At 43.4% G+C, this 19,394-nt stretch overlaps 1 protein-coding gene across 2 annotated transcripts in view; it reads left to right on the top strand.

The window, feature by feature from the left end:
* Positions 1–889: 889 nt before the first annotated feature.
* The window catches only part of pask (PAS domain containing serine/threonine kinase), a 44,720-nt gene continuing 26,215 nt past the window's right edge, over positions 890–19,394 (top strand). For both annotated transcript variants that reach the window (XM_043701747.2, XM_043701746.2), the window contains exons 1-7: positions 890–962; positions 5,673–5,926; positions 6,264–6,481; positions 8,244–8,414; positions 9,692–9,832; positions 10,326–10,460; positions 12,861–13,002. In XM_043701747.2, the coding sequence (XP_043557682.2) occupies positions 5,710–5,926; positions 6,264–6,481; positions 8,244–8,414; positions 9,692–9,832; positions 10,326–10,460; positions 12,861–13,002 (1,024 nt within the window). In that variant the 5' untranslated portion in view covers positions 890–962; positions 5,673–5,709. The remainder of the gene's footprint in view (positions 963–5,672; positions 5,927–6,263; positions 6,482–8,243; positions 8,415–9,691; positions 9,833–10,325; positions 10,461–12,860; positions 13,003–19,394) is intronic.

Here is a 19,394-nt window from a genome sequence, read left to right as displayed (position 1 = left end):
AAAAAATACCCTTGTTTCTTTTCTAAATCTTCCTCCTCTTACATTAAAAATATGCCTAGATTAGAGTGGTGCTGGAAAAGCACAGCAGGTCAGGCAGCATCCGAGGAGCCGGAAAATTGACGCTTCGGTCAGGAATAGAGGCAGGGTGCCTGCAGAGTGGAGCCCCTTAAGTCTTGGAATCCTCCATTCAGGAAAAGACACCTGCCATCCACCTTACCTATGCCCCTCGTGATTTTATAAACCTCTATAAGGTCATCATTCAATCTCCTACCATCAGTGAAATAAGTCCCAGCCTATCCAGGCTCTCCTTATAACTCAAACCTAGTCAAGCAGATGAAAGAAAAATTAGCAATGGCATCCCCCGAGGGCAGTGGGGAATGTGGGAGGCTTCAGTATGCATTATACTGATAGAAGAGTTGGAATAAATAACTTGATATCAAAGTTGAGTTAACGTTTCGGGTCGAAACTGAAGAAGGGACACTGGACCCAAAACGGTTAATTATACTTTCTCTCTCTTACAGATACGGCCAGACCTGCTGAGTTCCTCCAGCAATTTCTGCCTTCGTTTCTGATTTCCGCCATCCGCAGTTCTTGGGATGTTTGTTTTGGATATCAAAAGTTTGTCGATTACATTAACTGGCCGAGGTGGCTGAATTTGTGCAAATCAAATTGAACGTGGGGAGCTCAGATGTCGAGGTGTTCCCATGGTGAGGGAACCCGGCACCACCCAGTGACCTTTGACCTCCCTCCACGCGCTCCCATGGTAACGTGTACCGCGTGGCCGTCTCCAGGGGAACAGCCCCGCCTGCCTCCCCTCGGCGCTGCTCCATTGGCTCCATGCGGCGCACGGCCTGCGATTGGTCGGCTTGGGCTGCCCGTCAAAGCTCGGCGCCAACCGGCGGCGACGGAATTTGGCGGCGGAGCGCGGGCTCGCGGCCGAACGGGGAGAAACTGAAGAGCAGGTAGGACAGGCGCGAGCTGCCGGCGCGGTCGTCCCGAGCCAGGCGTGGCCCGGCCCGGCCCGGCCACCCCCTACATAGGAACGGGGCGGTCTCATTCCAAGAAACGCTGCCCTTCGGGCCTGACCGCCCGACAATCATCGTGGGGAGAGAGAGTGAGAGAGTGAGAGAGTGGGAGCGGGAGTGGGAGCTCCGCACGGGCTTACCGGCGTCTACCCCCACCCACATACCCCTGACTCACTCCCCTGACGGATCTCGTACACAACCCCCCCCCCCCGAAGGATCACTCCACCCCCCCATCCCCCCGAAGGATCACTCCACCCCCCCCAACCCCCTGAAGGATCATTCCCCCTCCCCCCAACCCCCCTGAAGGATCACCCCCCCCCATCCCCCCTGATGGATCACTCCCCCAACCCCCCCGAAGGATCATTTTCCCCCCCCCATTCTCCCTGAAGGATCACTCCCCCCCCCATCCCCCCCCGAAGGATCATTCTCCCCCTCCCCCCCCCCCCATCCCCCCGAAGGATCATTTCCCCCCCCCCCCAACCCCTTGAAGGATCACCCCCCAAGCCCCCGGATGCATCACTCCTCCCCCCCCCCCCCCCCCACCATTCCCCCTGACGGATCAACCCCATCCCCCCTGGAGGATCACTCCCCGACCGAGGTTCTCCCCCACCCCACCCCATCCCATCCCATTGAATACACATTGGAAAATGGTGAAAGACATTCTAAAGTTGAACTGTTGCCAATAGTGAGATTTTCAGAAGAGGAAAGAAAACAGTGGGAAACAGATTGGAATGGTAGAAAGCTTCTTAACAGTGAGACAGATATGAAAACAATCCAGATGAGTAGGACTCGATTTAGTTTTGCTTCTTTTAAGAGATTCACATTAGCAGCTAAGTCATTCTTACCGTGGCTGGTCAACTGTCATCTGACTTCTGACACTGAAGCTAATCTTTTGCTGTTGCTACAACAGAGCTGCATCCCTTCAACTAGGACACATTGCTCTACAAAGTTATCATGATCTGAAATTGGATATATTATAATTTTAAAAATATTTGTTAAAAATATGGCTCAAGTGATTCCCTTCTTAGACATATACTGACTTGGAATCAAGTTGCCATTCCTTCACTGTCGCTAGGTCAAAATGCTGGAACTTTCCACAGAACAGTATACTGGACTGGTTCAAGAAGGCAGCTCACCACCACCACCTTCTCTAATGCAATTGCATAAGCCTTTGGTGAGACCACACCTGGAGTATTGTCTGCAGCTTTGATCTCCTTATCTGAGGAAGGATGTTCTGGCTTTGCAAGAAGATCAAAGATTTTCCGGGCTGATTCCTGGGATAGTAGGAGTGGAGCATGAAGAGAAACTGGATCAGTTAGGATTTGTATTCACTAAAGTGTTAAAGAACGAGGGAGGTTTTTTTTTTAGAAGCCTATAAAATTCTAACAGGACTAGATGAGGTAAATGCAGGAAGGATTTTCCTGATGGATCAGAAGGTATGTAAGCAGAGGCCATGGTCTAAGGCTATAGGGTATGCTATTAAGGACTGAGATGAGGAGAATTTTTTTCACCCATAGAGAGGTGACTCTGGAATTCTCTGCCACAGAAAGCAGTTATGACCAAAACATCAAATGTTTTCAAAGGGGTATCGGATTTACTCCTTAGACCTAAAGGGATCAAAGTATATGGTGAGAGAGCAGGAAGAGGGTGCTGGGTAGATGATCAGTCATGATCATTTAAATGGCTGAGCAGGCTCAAAAGACCAAATCATCATCTACTCCTATTTCCTATGTTTCCAGAACAGATTATTTGGTTATTCTCTCACCACAGATAGTTCTTCAATAACACGTTAGTTGCATTCTTGTACAACCCCGTGTTATAGAGAAATAGCGGTTTAGAAACAATGCTTAAAAGTGTTGGCACTGTAGTTGCGTTACAGCCAACACATGCTTTAGAAACAGTGTCCCCAATTCATCAAACTATTATGGCCAATTCACATTAACGAAATGCACATTATAGCAGAATGGCCTGTACTGTTTGTGGCGACATGGCTGCCATTTCCTACAATACAACAGAGCACCAGTTTCATACTACTTTTGGGCATAAAGTGATATAGGACATCCAGATATCACCATGGGCACTATATAAATACAGGTCTGCCTTTGTTTTGATGGAACAATGCAGAAGTTGGATATAGTACCTTGAAACAGGTGGATTTGAGGGTGAAAGAAAGGCTGCAAGGAAACTTGATAAGTCAGCTTATGCTCTCAATTCTCAGCTGCACCTGCGGTGAACTGTAAACAGTCATTTCGTGATGATAGTGGACAGCAATGGACTGCTTCCCTGGAAAAGTCTCTCGAAGCAGGGCAGGAAGAAAGCTTCTCTTAACAAATAATATTTTCGCTTGGTTCTTGAAAGGTGGAAAATAAGAGCTTGTGGGAGTGGGAAAGGGCAGATGAAGCAGGACTTTGAATTAATAGTACATGAAGAGTCAGCAAATTCATGCTGAGTCAAGTGACTGCCTATGCTGTAATTTTAACAATCAGCTGAAATCATCTGTGTTCTTGAGAGGAGGACTGAAAAGAGACCACGTTATTGACAATTTTAAAGAGGGTGCAGCCACTGTCAGCTGTAGAGTTTTGCACACAAGTCATGGAAAGTGGCAGAATAAGTTAATAAAGCTGTTCAATTAAAAAACAAAATGAAGATCAAAAATGGGGCTTAACCTTTTTACAAAGACTGGAGGCCTGTGACCAATGGTGTGTCACAAGGATCAGCGCTGGGTCCACTACTTTTTGTCATTTGTATAAATGAACAGCACGTGAATATAGAGGTATGATCAGTAAGGTTGCAGATAACACCAAAGTAGGTGGTGTAATGGACAGCGACAAAGGTTATCTCTGAGTACAATGCAATCCTAATCAGCTGGGCCAACTGGGCTGAGGGGTGGAAGATGAATTTTAATTTAGATGAGTGTGACGTGTTGCATTTTGGTAAGGCATACCAGGGCAGGACTTATACACTTAATGGTAGGGCCCTGGGGAGTATTGCCAAACAAAGAGAACAAGGGGTGCAGGTGCACAGTTTCTTGAAAGTGGAGTTGCTGTTAGACAGAGTGGTGAAGAAGGCATCTGGCACGCTTGCCTTCATTGATTAGGGCGTAGGAGTTGTGATGTAATTTTGCGGCTGTACAGGACATTGAGGTCACTTTTGGCATACTACATTCAATTCTGGTCTCCCTGCTTTATGAAAGATGTTATTGAACTTGAAAGGGTAGAGGAAAGGTTTACAAAGATGTTGGTGGAAATGAAGGGTTTGCACCATAGGGAGAGGCTGAATAGGATGGGGCTTTTTTTCCCTGGAGCGTCAGAGGCAGAGGGGTGACCTTAGAGGGGTTATAAAATAATGGGGGGGTATGGATAGGGTGATTGGCCAAGATCTTTTTTCCAGGGTACGAGAATCCAAAACTAAGGGTGCAGGTTTAAGGTGAGAGGGGAAAGATTTAAAAGGATCTGAGGGGCAATGTTTTCATGCAGAGGGTGGTATGTCTATGCAATGAGCTGTCAGAGGAAGTGGTGCTGGCAGGTTTAATTATGTCATTTAAAAGGCATCTGGATGGATGCATGAATAGGAAAGGTTTAGAGGGTTATAGGCCAAATACTAGCAAATGGGACTAGATCAATTTAGATTATCTGAGTTGGACTGGAGGGTCTATGACCATGCTGTATAACTCTGACCCTGACAATGTTTGTTAATACAACACCTCTGAAAGTTTGTGCCAATAATATGATCTTCAGTCAGGGTATGTGTGAATGATCTGAATGGTTAATTTTTAGTTTCACTAACAGTTGCCATGTGTTGTAAGTTTGCTTACTGAGCTGGAAGATTTGTTTTCAGATATTTTGTCACCATCCGAGGTGACATCATCAGTGAGCCTCCGTTTGAAGTGCTGGTGTTCTGTCATGTTTTCTATTTGTGTCTTGGTCTGTTGTGATGGGTGATATCACTTCTGATTCTTTTTCTGACACGTTAGTCAATGGGATCCAAATCAATGTGTTTGTTGATGGAGTTCTGCCAAGAATCCTGATATTTGTGATTCCGTGGGTGTCCCATTGATTTGTCTGTAGGTCTTGTCATTGAAGGTGAAGTGGGTTGTGGGATATCCATCCTGGGGTGGGCTAAACAAAGACATGCATGGGAAATCCTAGAGGCCAGGCATTCAAACCAGAACTTCATCAACAAACACATCAATTTGGACTCCATTTACCAACATCTCAGAAAAAGAACCAAGAGTGATGTCATCCACCACAACGGACCAAGACACATAAATAGCAAAGCAGGACAGAACACCAGCACTTCAACGGAGGCTCACTGATGGTGTTACCTAGCATGGTGACGAAATGTCTGAAAACAAATCTTCCACCTCAGCGAGCAAACTTGCAACCTGAACCTCAATCTGAACTACAAATCTTCTCAAAAATTGCAAGTTTGCCACATTTCTGATTTGTTTTATCAAAAAAATACAGTAGCAATTTTAAGGTGGGTAAAGTTGCACTTCTTCTGCCTGGTCTTTCACTGCCAACTGTTCGGCTGTTTTGGTGCTTGGTACTTGATTCTGCATTGCAAACTTGGAATAGTGACCAAAATGTTATGAACAGTTGCTGTGTTTCTATTTTTTTTTCTGACTGTCCTTTATCTGTTTGTTAGGTGAATGGTCACGTAATTTACTGTGTAAGTGCTAAACATGGAGTCACGACTCTTGGGCTCCTTTGATCGTAAATATAGAGCTTTATCCCCATGTGATAGTTTGGAGAAAGGCAAGAGAATGAGGGCAGCTCTGTTTGGACTTGAAAAGAAGTTAAACGATTCTTTTGACTTCAGCAAAACATTTCCACGCTTAACAAAGCCTGCACTGCGGAAGGTACCTCCAGGCACCCACTGGAACTTGGAATCTTTCACAGGTAACATTTTCCAATTGTTGTAGTGTGTGCTGGAAGAGTTTTTCTGTTAGGAACGTTCAAACTTTAATTGCAATTTGCAACAATTGAGAAGAATTGAAATGTAGATTGACCCATTAATAAGTATGCACATTGTAGAATTCTGCTATGGTACTGGATAGTGTTGTTTGCCTTCAAATTTAGGTGATGTATTACAATGAAGTTTCAGATTACATGGTAATCTTTGACCATATGTTTAGGTTTTAGTGCATTTTAACTGTTTAACCCAAAATCTTTTGAAGTTAGAAGGTGACCAAGTTTGGCTTGACCTTACTGATTATTCATTGCTTGCTTCCAAAAGGAGAATCTCTGAACTCCTACAGTTATTCCTCTGTGGCCTCCCGAAACCTTCTCGTGACTGATCTCAGTGGTTCCATTTCTTGCCCTGGGCCTGGGTCAGCTTCTAATATATCAAGCAACTTTTGGAATCTTCTCGGAAGTGATGGCAATTCTACCCTACCTGCTGCCGTGCGCAACCCGAACAAAGCTATCCTTACAATTGATGGCCTGACTACAGAGGTATAAGATAGACCCTGATCTTTCAGCCTACTGGACACGTTTGGCATATATTTACTACATATAGCTTGGAGAAATGGAAGAGGTAGAGCCACATTGTATTTGCAGAAGGTCAAAGGTGCATAATCCTGAGGAGACTTTGTGTGGTTTTGTGAAAGTGGCAACACAGAAAAGGACCTAATATTTACATAGATGGAAATGTGTTGCTGGAAAAGCGCAGCAGGTCAGGCAGCATCTAGGGAACAGGAGAATCGACGTTTCGGGCATTAGCCCTTCTTCAGGAAACACCCAGTTTTTAAGCCAAGAAATGTTGAACTCTTCTTGATGACTGTACAGCATTTCAGCCTTTCCTGAAGAAGGGCTAATGCCCGAAACGTCGATTCTCCTGTTCCCTAGATGCTGCCTGACCTGCTGCGCTTTTCCAGCAACACATTTCCATCTCTGATCTCCAGCATCTGCAGACCTCACTTTCTCCTCTAATATTTACATAGTCAAGTTATACTTGTCTGAGGGAGGATGGTATTGTTCAATGCTAACTTTTATCTTAGGATTTCTTAGGTATTTGGGCCAATTTATTCATAAAATACACTCGCAGGTGTGTTTAATGATGACATTTCTGTCATGCTACATTGCTACTATCTAAAACAGCAAATTGTGCTTATTCTATCTTATTGGGCTAAATCCTGCATGTGCACCTGGTATATTGTGGACATTCTAATTGAGATTCAAGTCAAATTCAAATCTTGTTTGCATGCTTTTTACAGCCTGAGCTGGGAATGCTTGTAACAATGTGCCATGTCTGAAATACTGTTAAGATTCTCTTGCCTCAGCTGAGTGGTGTCCAGGTTACCATTGACCAGAAACTCAACTGGACTCGCCATATAAATACAGTGACTGGAAGAGCAAGTTAGTGGCTTGGAATACTGTGACAAGAAAGTCACATACTGACTTGCCAAAGCCTGTCCACTGTCAATGAAGCGCAAGTCAGGAGTGTTGGAATGCTGCCCACTTGCCTGGATGACTGTACTTTCAACAACACTCAAAAAGTTTGACATCGTCCAGGACAAAGCAGCTCACTTGATAGGCATTTAATCCACGAGCATCAACTCCCTACACCACTGTCACTCAATAGCAGCAGTGTCTACTATCTACAAGATGCACTGCTGAAATTTACGAAAGATCCTTCGACAGCACTTCTATCTGCAAGGAAAAGAGCAGCAGATACCTGGGAACACCAGCCCTGCAAGATGCCCTCCAAGCCACTGACTATGCTGACTTGAAAATATCTTACCATTTCTTCAGTGTTGCTGGTTCAAAATCCTGGAACTCCCTCCCTAAGGACTTTGTGGACCTACCTTCACCAAATGAACTGCAGCAGTTCAAGAAGGTAGCCCTTGACCACCTTCTCAAGTGCAACTAGGGTTGGGCAATGAATGTTGACCAGTCAGTTATGCTCACATTCCACAAGTGAATTTTTAAAAAAAGTCTTCTACTGCCACCCAGTTTTTAAGCTAAGAAATGTTGAACTCTTCTTGATGACTGTACAGCATTTCTTTCCTTTCCCTGCTATTTAACCCCTTTTGTTCCCCACCTGTTTAGTTGACCTGTTGGAACAGTTGCCTGCAGATAAGAGTAAAAACTCCAATTATCTAGTCTTCTAGATCTGTTTCACAAAATGATATGATGCCTTCGTGAAACACTGGTGATTTTCTATCTGACACCTCTTATCATTCTGATTTTTTTTGCTGTTTCTCTGTTTCAACAGATATTAGTGGCCAATGACATGGCTTGTAAGCTGCTTTGTTACAGTAGCAAAGAGCTAATTGGTCAGAAGTTGTCGTTACTCGTGTCAAAGTCCAGTCATGAGCTGGAAGAGGTGCTGAATGAAGAACATCCAGAACTTGATGGACGAGTTGTGACTATCTCTGGAAAAGTGGTATGTGACCAAATCAGCACAATGAATGGATGTCTCTTCATGTTTCTGTTGTCGTGCTCTTGATGAGTTATTTGTGTTGAAGGTGCAAAGTTGGCTACTGTTATGAGATGGCAGTGGATCCTTCTGCTAATTAAACCAAACATACATAAAAGCTCACCTCGCCTCATAATCTGAAAGTATGAGTGATAAAAATCTATCAACCTTGGCCTTAAAAATATTCAAAGACGCTGCTTCCACCACCTTTTCAGGAAGAGATTTCCAAATACTCAAGGCCCTCAGGGAAAGCATTTCACCTTCTCTCTCTGTTTTAAATGGCTGAAGTCTGATTTTTAAAACATTGACCTCAGTTCCAGATTGTCCCACAAAAAGAAACAGCTTCTGTACCCTGTCAAGACCTTTCAGGAATTTATATATTTCAATTGTGTCCCCTCTCTTTTAAACTTTATCAGAAACAAAGCCTGACCTGTCCAACCTTTCCTCGTAAGCCAACTATTTGTGACCATCCATCCACCAGGGTATCAATTCCAGGGATTAGTCTAGCAAGTAGTATCTGATCTCTCTCCAATAATACATTTACATTATTCCTTGGATAAGGTCACCGATACTGTGTATAATATTTCAGATGCAGTCTTGCCAGTGCCTTGAATGCCTGAAGCAACACCTCCATGCTTTTGTTTTCAATTCACCTTGCAATAAACGATAACATTATCTCAGCTTTCCTAATTATTAACTGTACTTGTACAGTAGCTTTTTGTGATTCATATGTAATGGGATACAGGATCTCTCTATCCAATACTCTGCAATCTCTCCTTATTTAAATAATATTTCAGATTCTTCCTGTCAAAATGGACAGTCACACTTCCATTGTGTAACCTTCAATCTGTACTTCATCCTACAGACAAAAAAACATTCTGCCATTGCTCTTTATTTAAATAATATACTTGTTTATTCTTCCTGCTAAAGTGGACAAGTTCACATTTTCCCACTATGTATGTTAAACCCAGTACTGAAGGAAGAGGATTAACATAAAATCAACCTGCATTTGCTCAGGATGGGAAGGGACAAGTGGAATGGCACTTTGAACTTTTATTGCACATTATTTTAGAAAGTCATTATCCAAAAGCAAGCTGCTGCTTCCTGGTATGTAACATAAAGAGACTCGTTATTGGGATTCTCCCCATCAACTCAAACGAGATAAACAAACAATTGTTTGCATTGTATCTTTTTGATAAACCCTCTTCCAGTTTTCTTACCATGGCTTGTGTTCTTATTTACAGATTGACATTATTAGTAGCAGTGGAGTGGAGATCCCTGTATCAGTCTGGATGAAGCGCATGACTGGTGAAGACAGGCAGTGCTGTGTTGTGGTGATGGAACCTGTAGAGCGACTTACTGCCTCTGTCACATTCACAGGCAGTGTGAGTACATATATGTAGTTGTTGTGTGCCTCAACTTGAAGTTGAACAACTTCATTTATGTAGCATTTTTTAATGTGGTAAAAATCCCAAAGCAATTCACAGGCGTCATCAAAGAAAGTTTGTCACCAAGTTACCATATGGAGATATTAGGGCAAGTGATTAAAATCTTGGTCAAAGAGGTTAGGTTTAAGGAATGTCTTTGGGAGGAAATACAGGTAGACTGAAATATTTTAGAAGGGAATTTTAAAATGGTAGTTGAAGGTAAGGGCACTGATTATTGGAACAGTTTAAATTCACCTGTAAGATATCATAATTGACAGTAGAGATATTTTGGAGAATTGTAGGGCTGAAGGAATTTCAAAATAAGAATTTCCAGACTCTTGTACTCTTATTGTCCACCCTGCCCTATGTATTGCATGTTATGGATGCTAAAATGCATGCCTGTTCCACACACACTTTGATTTATTTCACGTTGATTTATTTCTTTCTTTAGGGAAGAATTGTATCCTGTGATGCATCGTTTGCTTATCTCCATGGATACACATCTACAGATGAAATAATAGGCTTTGCAATAACTGATCTTATTCCTTCAATAAAGATACCCTCATCTTGCACAAAGATACCAAAGGTTTGAGAATGCTGAATGTGGGTATTGTAAAGTAAGATGAGAAGGATGGAAGGCTTCTAACAGCTTCCTTAAAATACAGGGAGGGGTGTACACATCAAGTACGTGTTAACTTAAAGATGTATTTCTATTTATTGAAGCAATGTTCTATGCAGTCTGTTTGGGCACCTTGGTTTGATACAGGGAGGTTAATGTTTTTGAATGCAGCTGCTTTGCTAGACACGTTTTTGAGATCCTGAAATGCTGACCAGTGTGTTCCAAGGTATCCTGAAAGGAATTTTTTTCTATAATCTTTGGCTAATTTCCTTCCAGTCAGCAGTTTTTATGAAGAAGAGTAGCAAGCCACTGTGGAACTGGATAATATTGAAAGCCACACCTGACATGTGGGATTATGTTTCAAGGGGCAGTTTTGCTCAGACATAGCTAAGTGCCTTTTTTATTTGTTTAGTATTCCAAGAGAATAGTCATGTCCAAAGCTACAAATTAATTTAAATGCTGTATTGTTACTGTATGTGTTGAATACTGAGTATATCTGACTTGACAACCTAAGCCACAACTTGATGAGTTTGTTTATTCCACCACTTGTTGAAGTCAAAATAGTAAATTGGAATGCAATGCTGAGAGTTTATTGACTTAATTGTTTACATGGATGTCCCGAAGACTTTCAACAAGATGAACAGAGACTTCAAATATGAAAATTCATAATATTAAAGCTAACCTGTTGGGTTGAATAAGGATTTGTTTAGATTAGATTACCTACAGTATATCTGTACCTACAGAAGATAGCAGATGGAGAATAAGGATGCTACGTATGTGTCCTGATTGTTAGGATGCGGCTAATATCTCCAGAGATCTGTACCATTGCTACAGCTTATCGTTGTATGAAGAAAATGACTTGTGTGACAGAAGAACTTTAGATAGAAATTTCTGACAATGGCTTTAGATCAAACAATAAATTAGTACAGATTAGAACAGAGGATTGCAAAGGGACACTAGTAGTTAGCTGAGTGCACAAGACTATAGGATGGAGTTCAGAAAGTGTAAATGAGTATAGCGATTTCAGGGTTCAAGCCCAGAAATTCCTCACAGCTGGTGGGACATCCAAGCTCATAAAGACAAAGTACCCTTTTTCAAAGGACAAGAATTTAAAGCAGAAGGAACTATTACATTTATATTAGCTGTGGGAGCACTGCATGCCCTTGAATGTGGAAAGTTCATTAAAAGATTTGATATGTTAATAGAGCAAAACTGTTTCAGTGCATGAGAACGTGACATTAACAAAGCTAGGAGATTTGGGGTGATTGCAGGAAGCACTTATCCACACAGCATTATGGGTATCTGGGATTTTCTCAAGTTTGGTATTCAGTTGATAATTTCAAACAAAGTTAGGTTTTTGATAGGTAAGAGCATTGAGGGATATGGAACTAAGATGGAGAGATGGTGCTTAAGGTACAAACCAACTCTGCTCTAATTGAACAGTGGACTAGAGGACTTGAATGGCCTTATCCTGTCCGACAATCCCTCCTGGATTTGCCCAATTTTCCTAAAATAGCAATCAAATGAAAACTCACTACAGCTGTATGACCTACAACTCGCTTGTGTTTACTGTGCGCTAAAGATGCCAAACTTGAGGAAAAGATCCAGTTTCAACATACAAAACCTATGTGGAGACAAAGAAAAATGGTAAGTAAGTAAAGAAACAGAATGGACGACCAGTGGAGAGACAGATACAAGATAAGCCGTTGTTCTATTTATTGCAGAACAGTAATTGTTCATTTTTTTTACTCCATATGGCTCATTTTGGGTTTAAAGTTTTTTAATCTTAAAGCTTTCTTAAGTATGAAATGACAGACAGTCCTGACCACATTGAACTGTGTATTTTTGTATGGTCTTTCTTTTCCTATTTTCAATGTAGAAGGAATCTATCTCAGCTACTGCTCTCATTTAGGGAGGTAAACTTTAAACCAAGTAGGACAAGAAATACTTTCCAGGAAACAACTGATGCCAAATGTTAAATAACACAACTTTATTGCGCTGAAAAATCAAACATGTTTAACCAAACCTTAGATGTTTGTATTTAGTTGAATTGCTTGATCTTGTCTTTGGACACTGGATTTAGACAAAAATCTTCAACATATAATCAAGAGAACAAGGGCACTTATTTATGTGCATGAGAAACGTTTGTGCATCTAAATAGTTAACAAAGTCAGTACTGTATGCTCATTAACATTTGCATAGAACTCCAACATTGTGTTTTAGCTGTGAAAAATCATGTTGCCTAAAGTTACAGTACAAATGGAGGCAAAGGATAGTAGTTTACCAATGGTTGAAGGAGGTGGTAGGGATGTTTTTGAAGTCTTTGTTAGATGTTTGTTACTTTTTACAGTTTACCTCTTCTTTCAGAATTTGAAAATTCAGCGTGCAGCTGGCAGAGCAAAAGATGGCACTACTTTTCCTCTCAGCATTAAACTGAATGATAAAGGCCTGCAGGGGCCAAGCAGTGAAGACCATCAACCTCCTCATCCACCAGATCTCAGTTATGCAGGTACAGTGAATAGCTCTCGTTTTGCCTTAGGAAAAAAATAAATGTCGAAGGGAACAGTTAATACTGAGCAAACCTTTGATTGGTGTGACTTGTGATATAATTCGGAGATGCCGGTGTTGGACTGGGGTGTACAAAGTTAAAAATCACACAACACCAGGTTATAGTCCAACAGGTTTAATTGGAAGCACACTAGCTTTCGGAGCGACGCTCCTTCATCAGGTGATTGTCAATCACCTGATGAAGGAGCGTCGCTCCGAAAGCTAGTGTGCTTCCAATTAAACCTGTTGGACTATAACCTGGTGTTGTGTGATTTTTAACTGTGATATAATTTGTTATTATGAAAGTGGATTTTACTTTAGAGATGAAAATACCCTGTTGTTAACTCTTGAAGTTTCTAAAGTAGACCTTGTGTCAAAAATACAATCTGCTGATTTTGAAAAGCTGAAACCAAAACAAACACTAAACAATCAGCTGACCATGATATCTGTGAAGCAATAAGATGAGCAGTTTTTCAGATGGAAACCTTTCCTTGGAGTTATAGAAATCAGAGCATCTTTTTAACAACAGTTATCATACTACATAGCAGCAGAAGTAGGCCATTTGGATCATCAAGTATGTTTCACCTCTCAATGCGATCATGACTGATCTAATGTTCCTCAACTCTGCTCCCTTTCCCATCACCCTGACTGATCTATCACTGACTTTAATATACTAAACTACCCAGTTTTGACAGACATCTATAGTAAAGAATGTCACAGATTCAGTACCCTCTCAGAAAGGAGTCCCTCTCATCTCTGTCCTAACTGGGCAATACCTTACACTGTGTTTGTCTCCTCTGATTTTAGAGTCTCACACAAAGAGAAACAACCTCTCAGTATCTACCTTCTCAAGAGCCATAATCTTTCAGTGAGGTCACCTCTTATTTTTATAAACTTCAATGTGTTTAGGCCCTGTCTACTCACCATCACATAAGAAAATCTTTCTGTGCCTGGTTTTAACCTAATGAAGCTTTGGACGGCCTCAAGTGCCAGTGCATTTTTGGTTAAGGGGATCAAAGCTGTTTTTACAATATTCCTGGAGATGTCTAGCAAGTGTCTTGCATAGTTTTTGTCAAGACTTCCCTTTTTCCTATTCCATGCCTTTCAAAATAAAAGTCAGCATTCCATTTGCCTGCCTTATTACTTGCTGAATTTGAATTTTTGAGATTTATGCAGGAGGGTTCCAAAATCTCTTTGTGCTGCAGTTTACTGCAGTCTTTCTTCATTCAGATAACATTAATTTCCTCACTTCTTCCTGCCAAAGTGCATAACCTAACATTTCTGACATTTTATTCCATCTGCCAAATATTTGCATAATCGCTTAACATGTTCACAGAATCATAGAATTCATAGAACCCTTGCAATGCAGATCAAGGCCATTTGGTCCATCTGAACATCCCACCCTGACCTCAAATGCTTACAACTCTGCATTTACCATAACTAATACACCTAGCCCACACGTCCCTGGATACTACGGGGCAATAAGCATGGCCAATCCACCTAACCTGCACATTCTTTGACTGTGGAAGGAAACCAGAGCACCCGGAGAAAACCCACGCAGACACTGTGAAAATCTGACAGTCACCCAGGGCTGGAATTGAACCTGGTACCAAGAGGAAGCGGTGTTAGTTACTGGGCAAAAGTGAGGACTGCAGATGCTGGAAACCAGGGTCTAGACTAAAGTGGTGCTGGAAAAGCACAGCAGGTCAGGCAGCATCTGAGGAGCAAGAAAATCGACGTTTCGGGCAAAAACTCTTTATCTGAAATGGAGACATGGAGTCTCAAGGGTGGAGAGATAAATGGGGAGGGGAGGGGGGGGGCTGGGGCTGGGGAGAAGGTAGCAAAGAGTACAATAGGTGAATGGGGGTGGGGATGGAGGTGATAGGTCAGAGGGGAGAATGGAGTGGATAGGTGGGAAGGGAGATTGGCAGGCAGTACAGGTCATGCGGATGGTACTGAGCTGGAAGACTGGAACTGGGGTATGGTGGGGTGAGGGGAAATGAGGAAACTGTTGAAATCCACATTGATGCACTGGGGTTGAAGTGTTTCGAGGCAGAAGATGAGGCGTTCTTCCTTCAGGCGTCGGGTGGTGAGGGAGTGGCGGTGGAGGAGGCCCAGGACCTGCATGTCCTCAGCAGAGTGGGATGGGGAGTTGAAATGTTGGGCCTCGGGGTGGTGAGGTTGATTGGTGTGGGTGTCCCAGAAATGTTCCCTAAAGTGCTGTGCGAGGAAGCATCCAGTCTCCCCAGTGTAGAGGAGACTGCATCGGGAGCAACAGATACAATAAATGACATTGGTAGATGTGCAGGTGAAACTTTGATGGATGTGAAAGGCTCCTCTGGAGCCTTGAATGGAGGTGAGGGAGGAGGTATGGGCGCAGTTTTGCAATTCCTGCGGTGGCGGGTAAGGTGCCAGGAGGGGAGGGTGGGTTGTTGGGGGCGTGGACCTGACCAGATAGTCACAGAGGAACAGTCTTTGCAGAAAGTGGAAAGGGGTGGGGAAATATATCTGTGGTGATGGGGTCCATTTGGAGGTGGCGGAAATGTCGGCGGATGATGCGGTTTATGCGAAGGTTAGTAGGCTGGAAGGTGAGCACCAGGGGGTTCTGTCCTTGTTACGGTTGGAGGGGTGGGGTTTGAGGGCGGAGGTGCGGGATGTGGATGAGATGCGTTGGAGGGCATCTTCAACCACTTGGGAAGGGAAATTGCGGTCTCTAAATAAGGAGGCCATCTGGTGTGTTCTGTGGTGGAACTGGTCCTCCTGGGAGTAGATGCAGTGGATGCGGAGGAATTGGGAATATGGCATGGCATTTTTGCAGGCGGTAGGGTGGGAAGAGGTGTAATCCAGGTAGCTGTGGGTGTCGGTGGGTTTGTAAAAAATGTCAGTGTCAAGTCAGTCGTCATTAATGCAGATGGAGAGGATCAGGAAGGGGAGGGAGGTGTCAGAGATTGTCCAGGTGAATTTAAGGTTGGGGTGGAATGTGTTGGTGAAGTTGATGAATTGCTCAACCTCCTCGCGGGAGCCAGAGGTGGCACAAATGCAGTCATCAATGTATCGGAGGAAGAAGTGGGGAGTGGTGCCGGTGTAACTACATGTTATACCTAGCCGACAAAGAGACGGCATAACTGGAGCCCATGCAGTTGCCCATGGTTACCCCTTTGGTCTGGAGGAAGTGGGAGGATTCGAAGGAGAAATTGTTAAGTGTAAGGACCAGTTCAGCCAAACGAATGAGAGTGTTAGTGGAAGGGTACTGTTGGGAGAGGAAGAAATGGAGGGCGTGGAGGCCCTGGTCATGGCAGATGGAGGTGGAGAGGGATTGGATGTCCATGGTGAAGATGAAGTGTTGGGCGCCAGGGAAATGGAAGTCTTGGAGGAGGTGGAGGGCATGGGTGGTGTGGGGAGTTCCTGGACTGGGGAGATAGGACAGTATCGAGGTAGGTGGAGATGAATTCGGTGGGGCAGGAGCATGCTGAGACAATGGGTCGGCTGGGTTGGTCAGGCTTGTGATCTTGGGAAGGAGGTAGAATTGGGCGGTGCGGGGTTCCCAGACTACGAGGTTGGAAGCTGTGGGTAGGAGATCTCCCGAGGTGATGAGGTTCTGTATGGTCTGGGGGGTGATGGGGGTGGGATCATGGTCGAGGGGGCGGTAGGAGGATGTATCTTCGAGTTGGCATCTGGCTTCAGCGGTGTAGAGGTCAGTGCCCCAAACTACCACGGCACCCCCTTCATGGTGGTTTGATGGTGAGGTTGGGATTGGAACGGAGGTAGTGGTGGGCTGTGCGTTGTGAGGGTGAGAGGTTGGGGGTGGGAGGGGGGGTAGACAGGTTGAGGCGGTTAATGTCTCAGCAGCAGTTGGAAATGAGATTGAAGGCGGATAATAGGCCAGCGCGGGTAACCAGGTGGATGGGGTGTGTTGGAGGCGGTGAAGGGACCCTGGGAAGGTGGGCGGGAGTCCTGATTACTGTACTGCCCCAAATGCCTATATGCCTTTGTAGACTCTTTGTGTCATTCTCACCACTGTCTTGTTTCATCTGGAGACTTGGTGATAGTGCGTTCACTTCCTGCATCCAAATCATTAATTTATGTTGTAAATAACTGTCGGTCCAGCACTCATCCCTGTGGTACAGGTTGTCACCCTGAGAAAGCCCCTCTTGCCCAAATCTGTCTTCTATTAATTAGCCAGTCCTCGATCTATGCTAAATATAGCGATGCAGTGAAGTTTGAAATACCACAGGTCTCCTATTACCTCATTACTTTACCGTACTCCAGGCACAAGTGTCTTTGCCGGTCTCTTACTGTGTCTGTTTGCAGCACACACAACCCAGGCCCACCACCAAAAGTGTTTTCTGAAGTTGAAGAGCACTTTGGGCTGTTTGGCACAATTGATCCAGTGGGTGACAGTCTCATCCTGTCATTGCCTCTCATCTGTCCACAGTTGCAATTGTTTCTCAGAGGCTCGTAACTCCATATTTGGCTTCTGTGATCCCACTGGAGGCTAAAGTTTGATTTGATTAGATTAGATTACATTACAATGTGGAAACAGGCCCTTCGGCCCAACAAGTCCACACCGACCCGCCGAAGCGCAACCCACCCATACCCCTACATTTACCCCTTACCTAACACTACGGGCAATTTAGTATGGCCAATTCACCTGACCTGCACATCTTTGGACCATGGGAGGAAACCGGAGCACCCGGAGGAAACCCACGCAGACACGGGGAGAATGTGCAAACTCCACACAGTCAGTCGCCTGAGTCGGGAATTGAACCCGGGTTTTCTGGCGCTGCGAGGCAGCAGTGCTAACCACTGGGAACCACTGGGAACCACTGTCTTAATGTGCTGATGGGATTAGAGACAATCAACACAATGTGGTTAAAAAGGAGTTCCTGAGACTTAAATTTTTCACGTTTGTTGTGTTACATAATAAACAATGTTAATTCCCCTCTTGCTTTTTACCTTCCTCCCATGTGGTTGTGTGACTGTGGGTGATTGAGGGTTTTGTGGGGTGCCTGGGGCTCTTCATATATGTAAATTACAAAATGATATGGAACCAACTCAATATGTTTGCTGATGTTTTGTATTCTTCACTTCCAAATGTTCATTGGAGCTTTTCCATGTGCCATCCAAATTTGCTTTGCAATATGTCAGAATTACAATTATTCTTTTTTGCTTACAGTGGTGTAATAGAACCACACATTGGAGAGAAAGGGCTTGGGTGATTCATAATTGCTTATGAAAGAACACTGCTAGTTAGCTCCTTGAAGAATTTATCTGACTCTCGAAAATTACAGTTGTCCACCATTTCTGCATTTTAAATTGCCATAATTTGCATTCATTATTTTTTTAAATCCTTATCTTCCCTCTGTTTCTTCAGCAATACTTTAAAACTGAGTCCTCTGGTTTCTCAAAAACTACTAGTGAAAGCAGTTATCTCTTACCCAAATTTCTCATCATCTTGATTTTTTATCTGTCTCTTGATTGAATTTAAAAAATAAAAAATGAGTTGTGCAGTTCTGGTTAGGCCAACATTTATTGCCCATCCCTAATAACCCAGACAACAATTAAAAATTAGCCACATTGCAGTGGGTCTGGAGTCAAATATAGGCCAGGCCAGGTAAGGATAGCAGATTGTCTTCCCTAAATCATAGCTAATCCACATAGCCTGCACATCCCTGGATACTATGGGCAATATAATATGGCCAATCCCCAAACTTGCACATCTTTGAGAGGAATCTGGAGCACCCAGTGGAAACCCACACAGATGTGGGGAGAAATGCAAAGTCCACACATAGTTGCCTGAGGCTGGAATCAAACCTGTCCCTAGAGCGTAAAGCAGCAATGCTAACCACTGAGCCACTGTACTGCACAAAGGGCATTCGTGACCTAGATAACTTCTTTGATAGTTGTAAGAACCTATGTGATTGCCATCAGGCTGACTTTCAATTCAAATTCTAATTTTGTCTTCTCTTTATTCTTTTCTCTTTGCTCATCTGTTTATCTCTTTTCATTCTGTGCTTTTCTTTTGTCTTAGCTGGGAGATGATATGGTTTGAAGTGGTTTTGCAAGATATTTTGGTGGCAGGTGAAGGGAAAATGCAGCTTCTTTCCCTACTGGCCATACCCATCCTTACTAATTCTCCATACTTCCATGCTTCCATGTGCTAATTAGTTTCCTGCTATCACTGACTCCTTCCATTTTTCTTTTGATTCCACATTAACCCTAACCCTAGTGATATTTTGACCTAACCCCTTACTGACTGGAGTTTTTGCCAACCTCCATTTGTATTTCCGAGCTATCCATTCATTATTCTGTACTGCTGGGGTATAGTACATATAATGACTCATCTCTAATTGC

Source organism: Chiloscyllium plagiosum, unplaced genomic scaffold (assembly GCF_037043375.1).
Source record: "Chiloscyllium plagiosum isolate Xiang-an unplaced genomic scaffold, Cpla_swu_hap1 HiC_scaffold_13, whole genome shotgun sequence".
In the NCBI taxonomy this organism is placed as follows: Eukaryota; Metazoa; Chordata; class Chondrichthyes; order Orectolobiformes; family Hemiscylliidae; genus Chiloscyllium; species Chiloscyllium plagiosum.
This window is presented reverse-complemented; position numbering and strand designations above follow the sequence as displayed.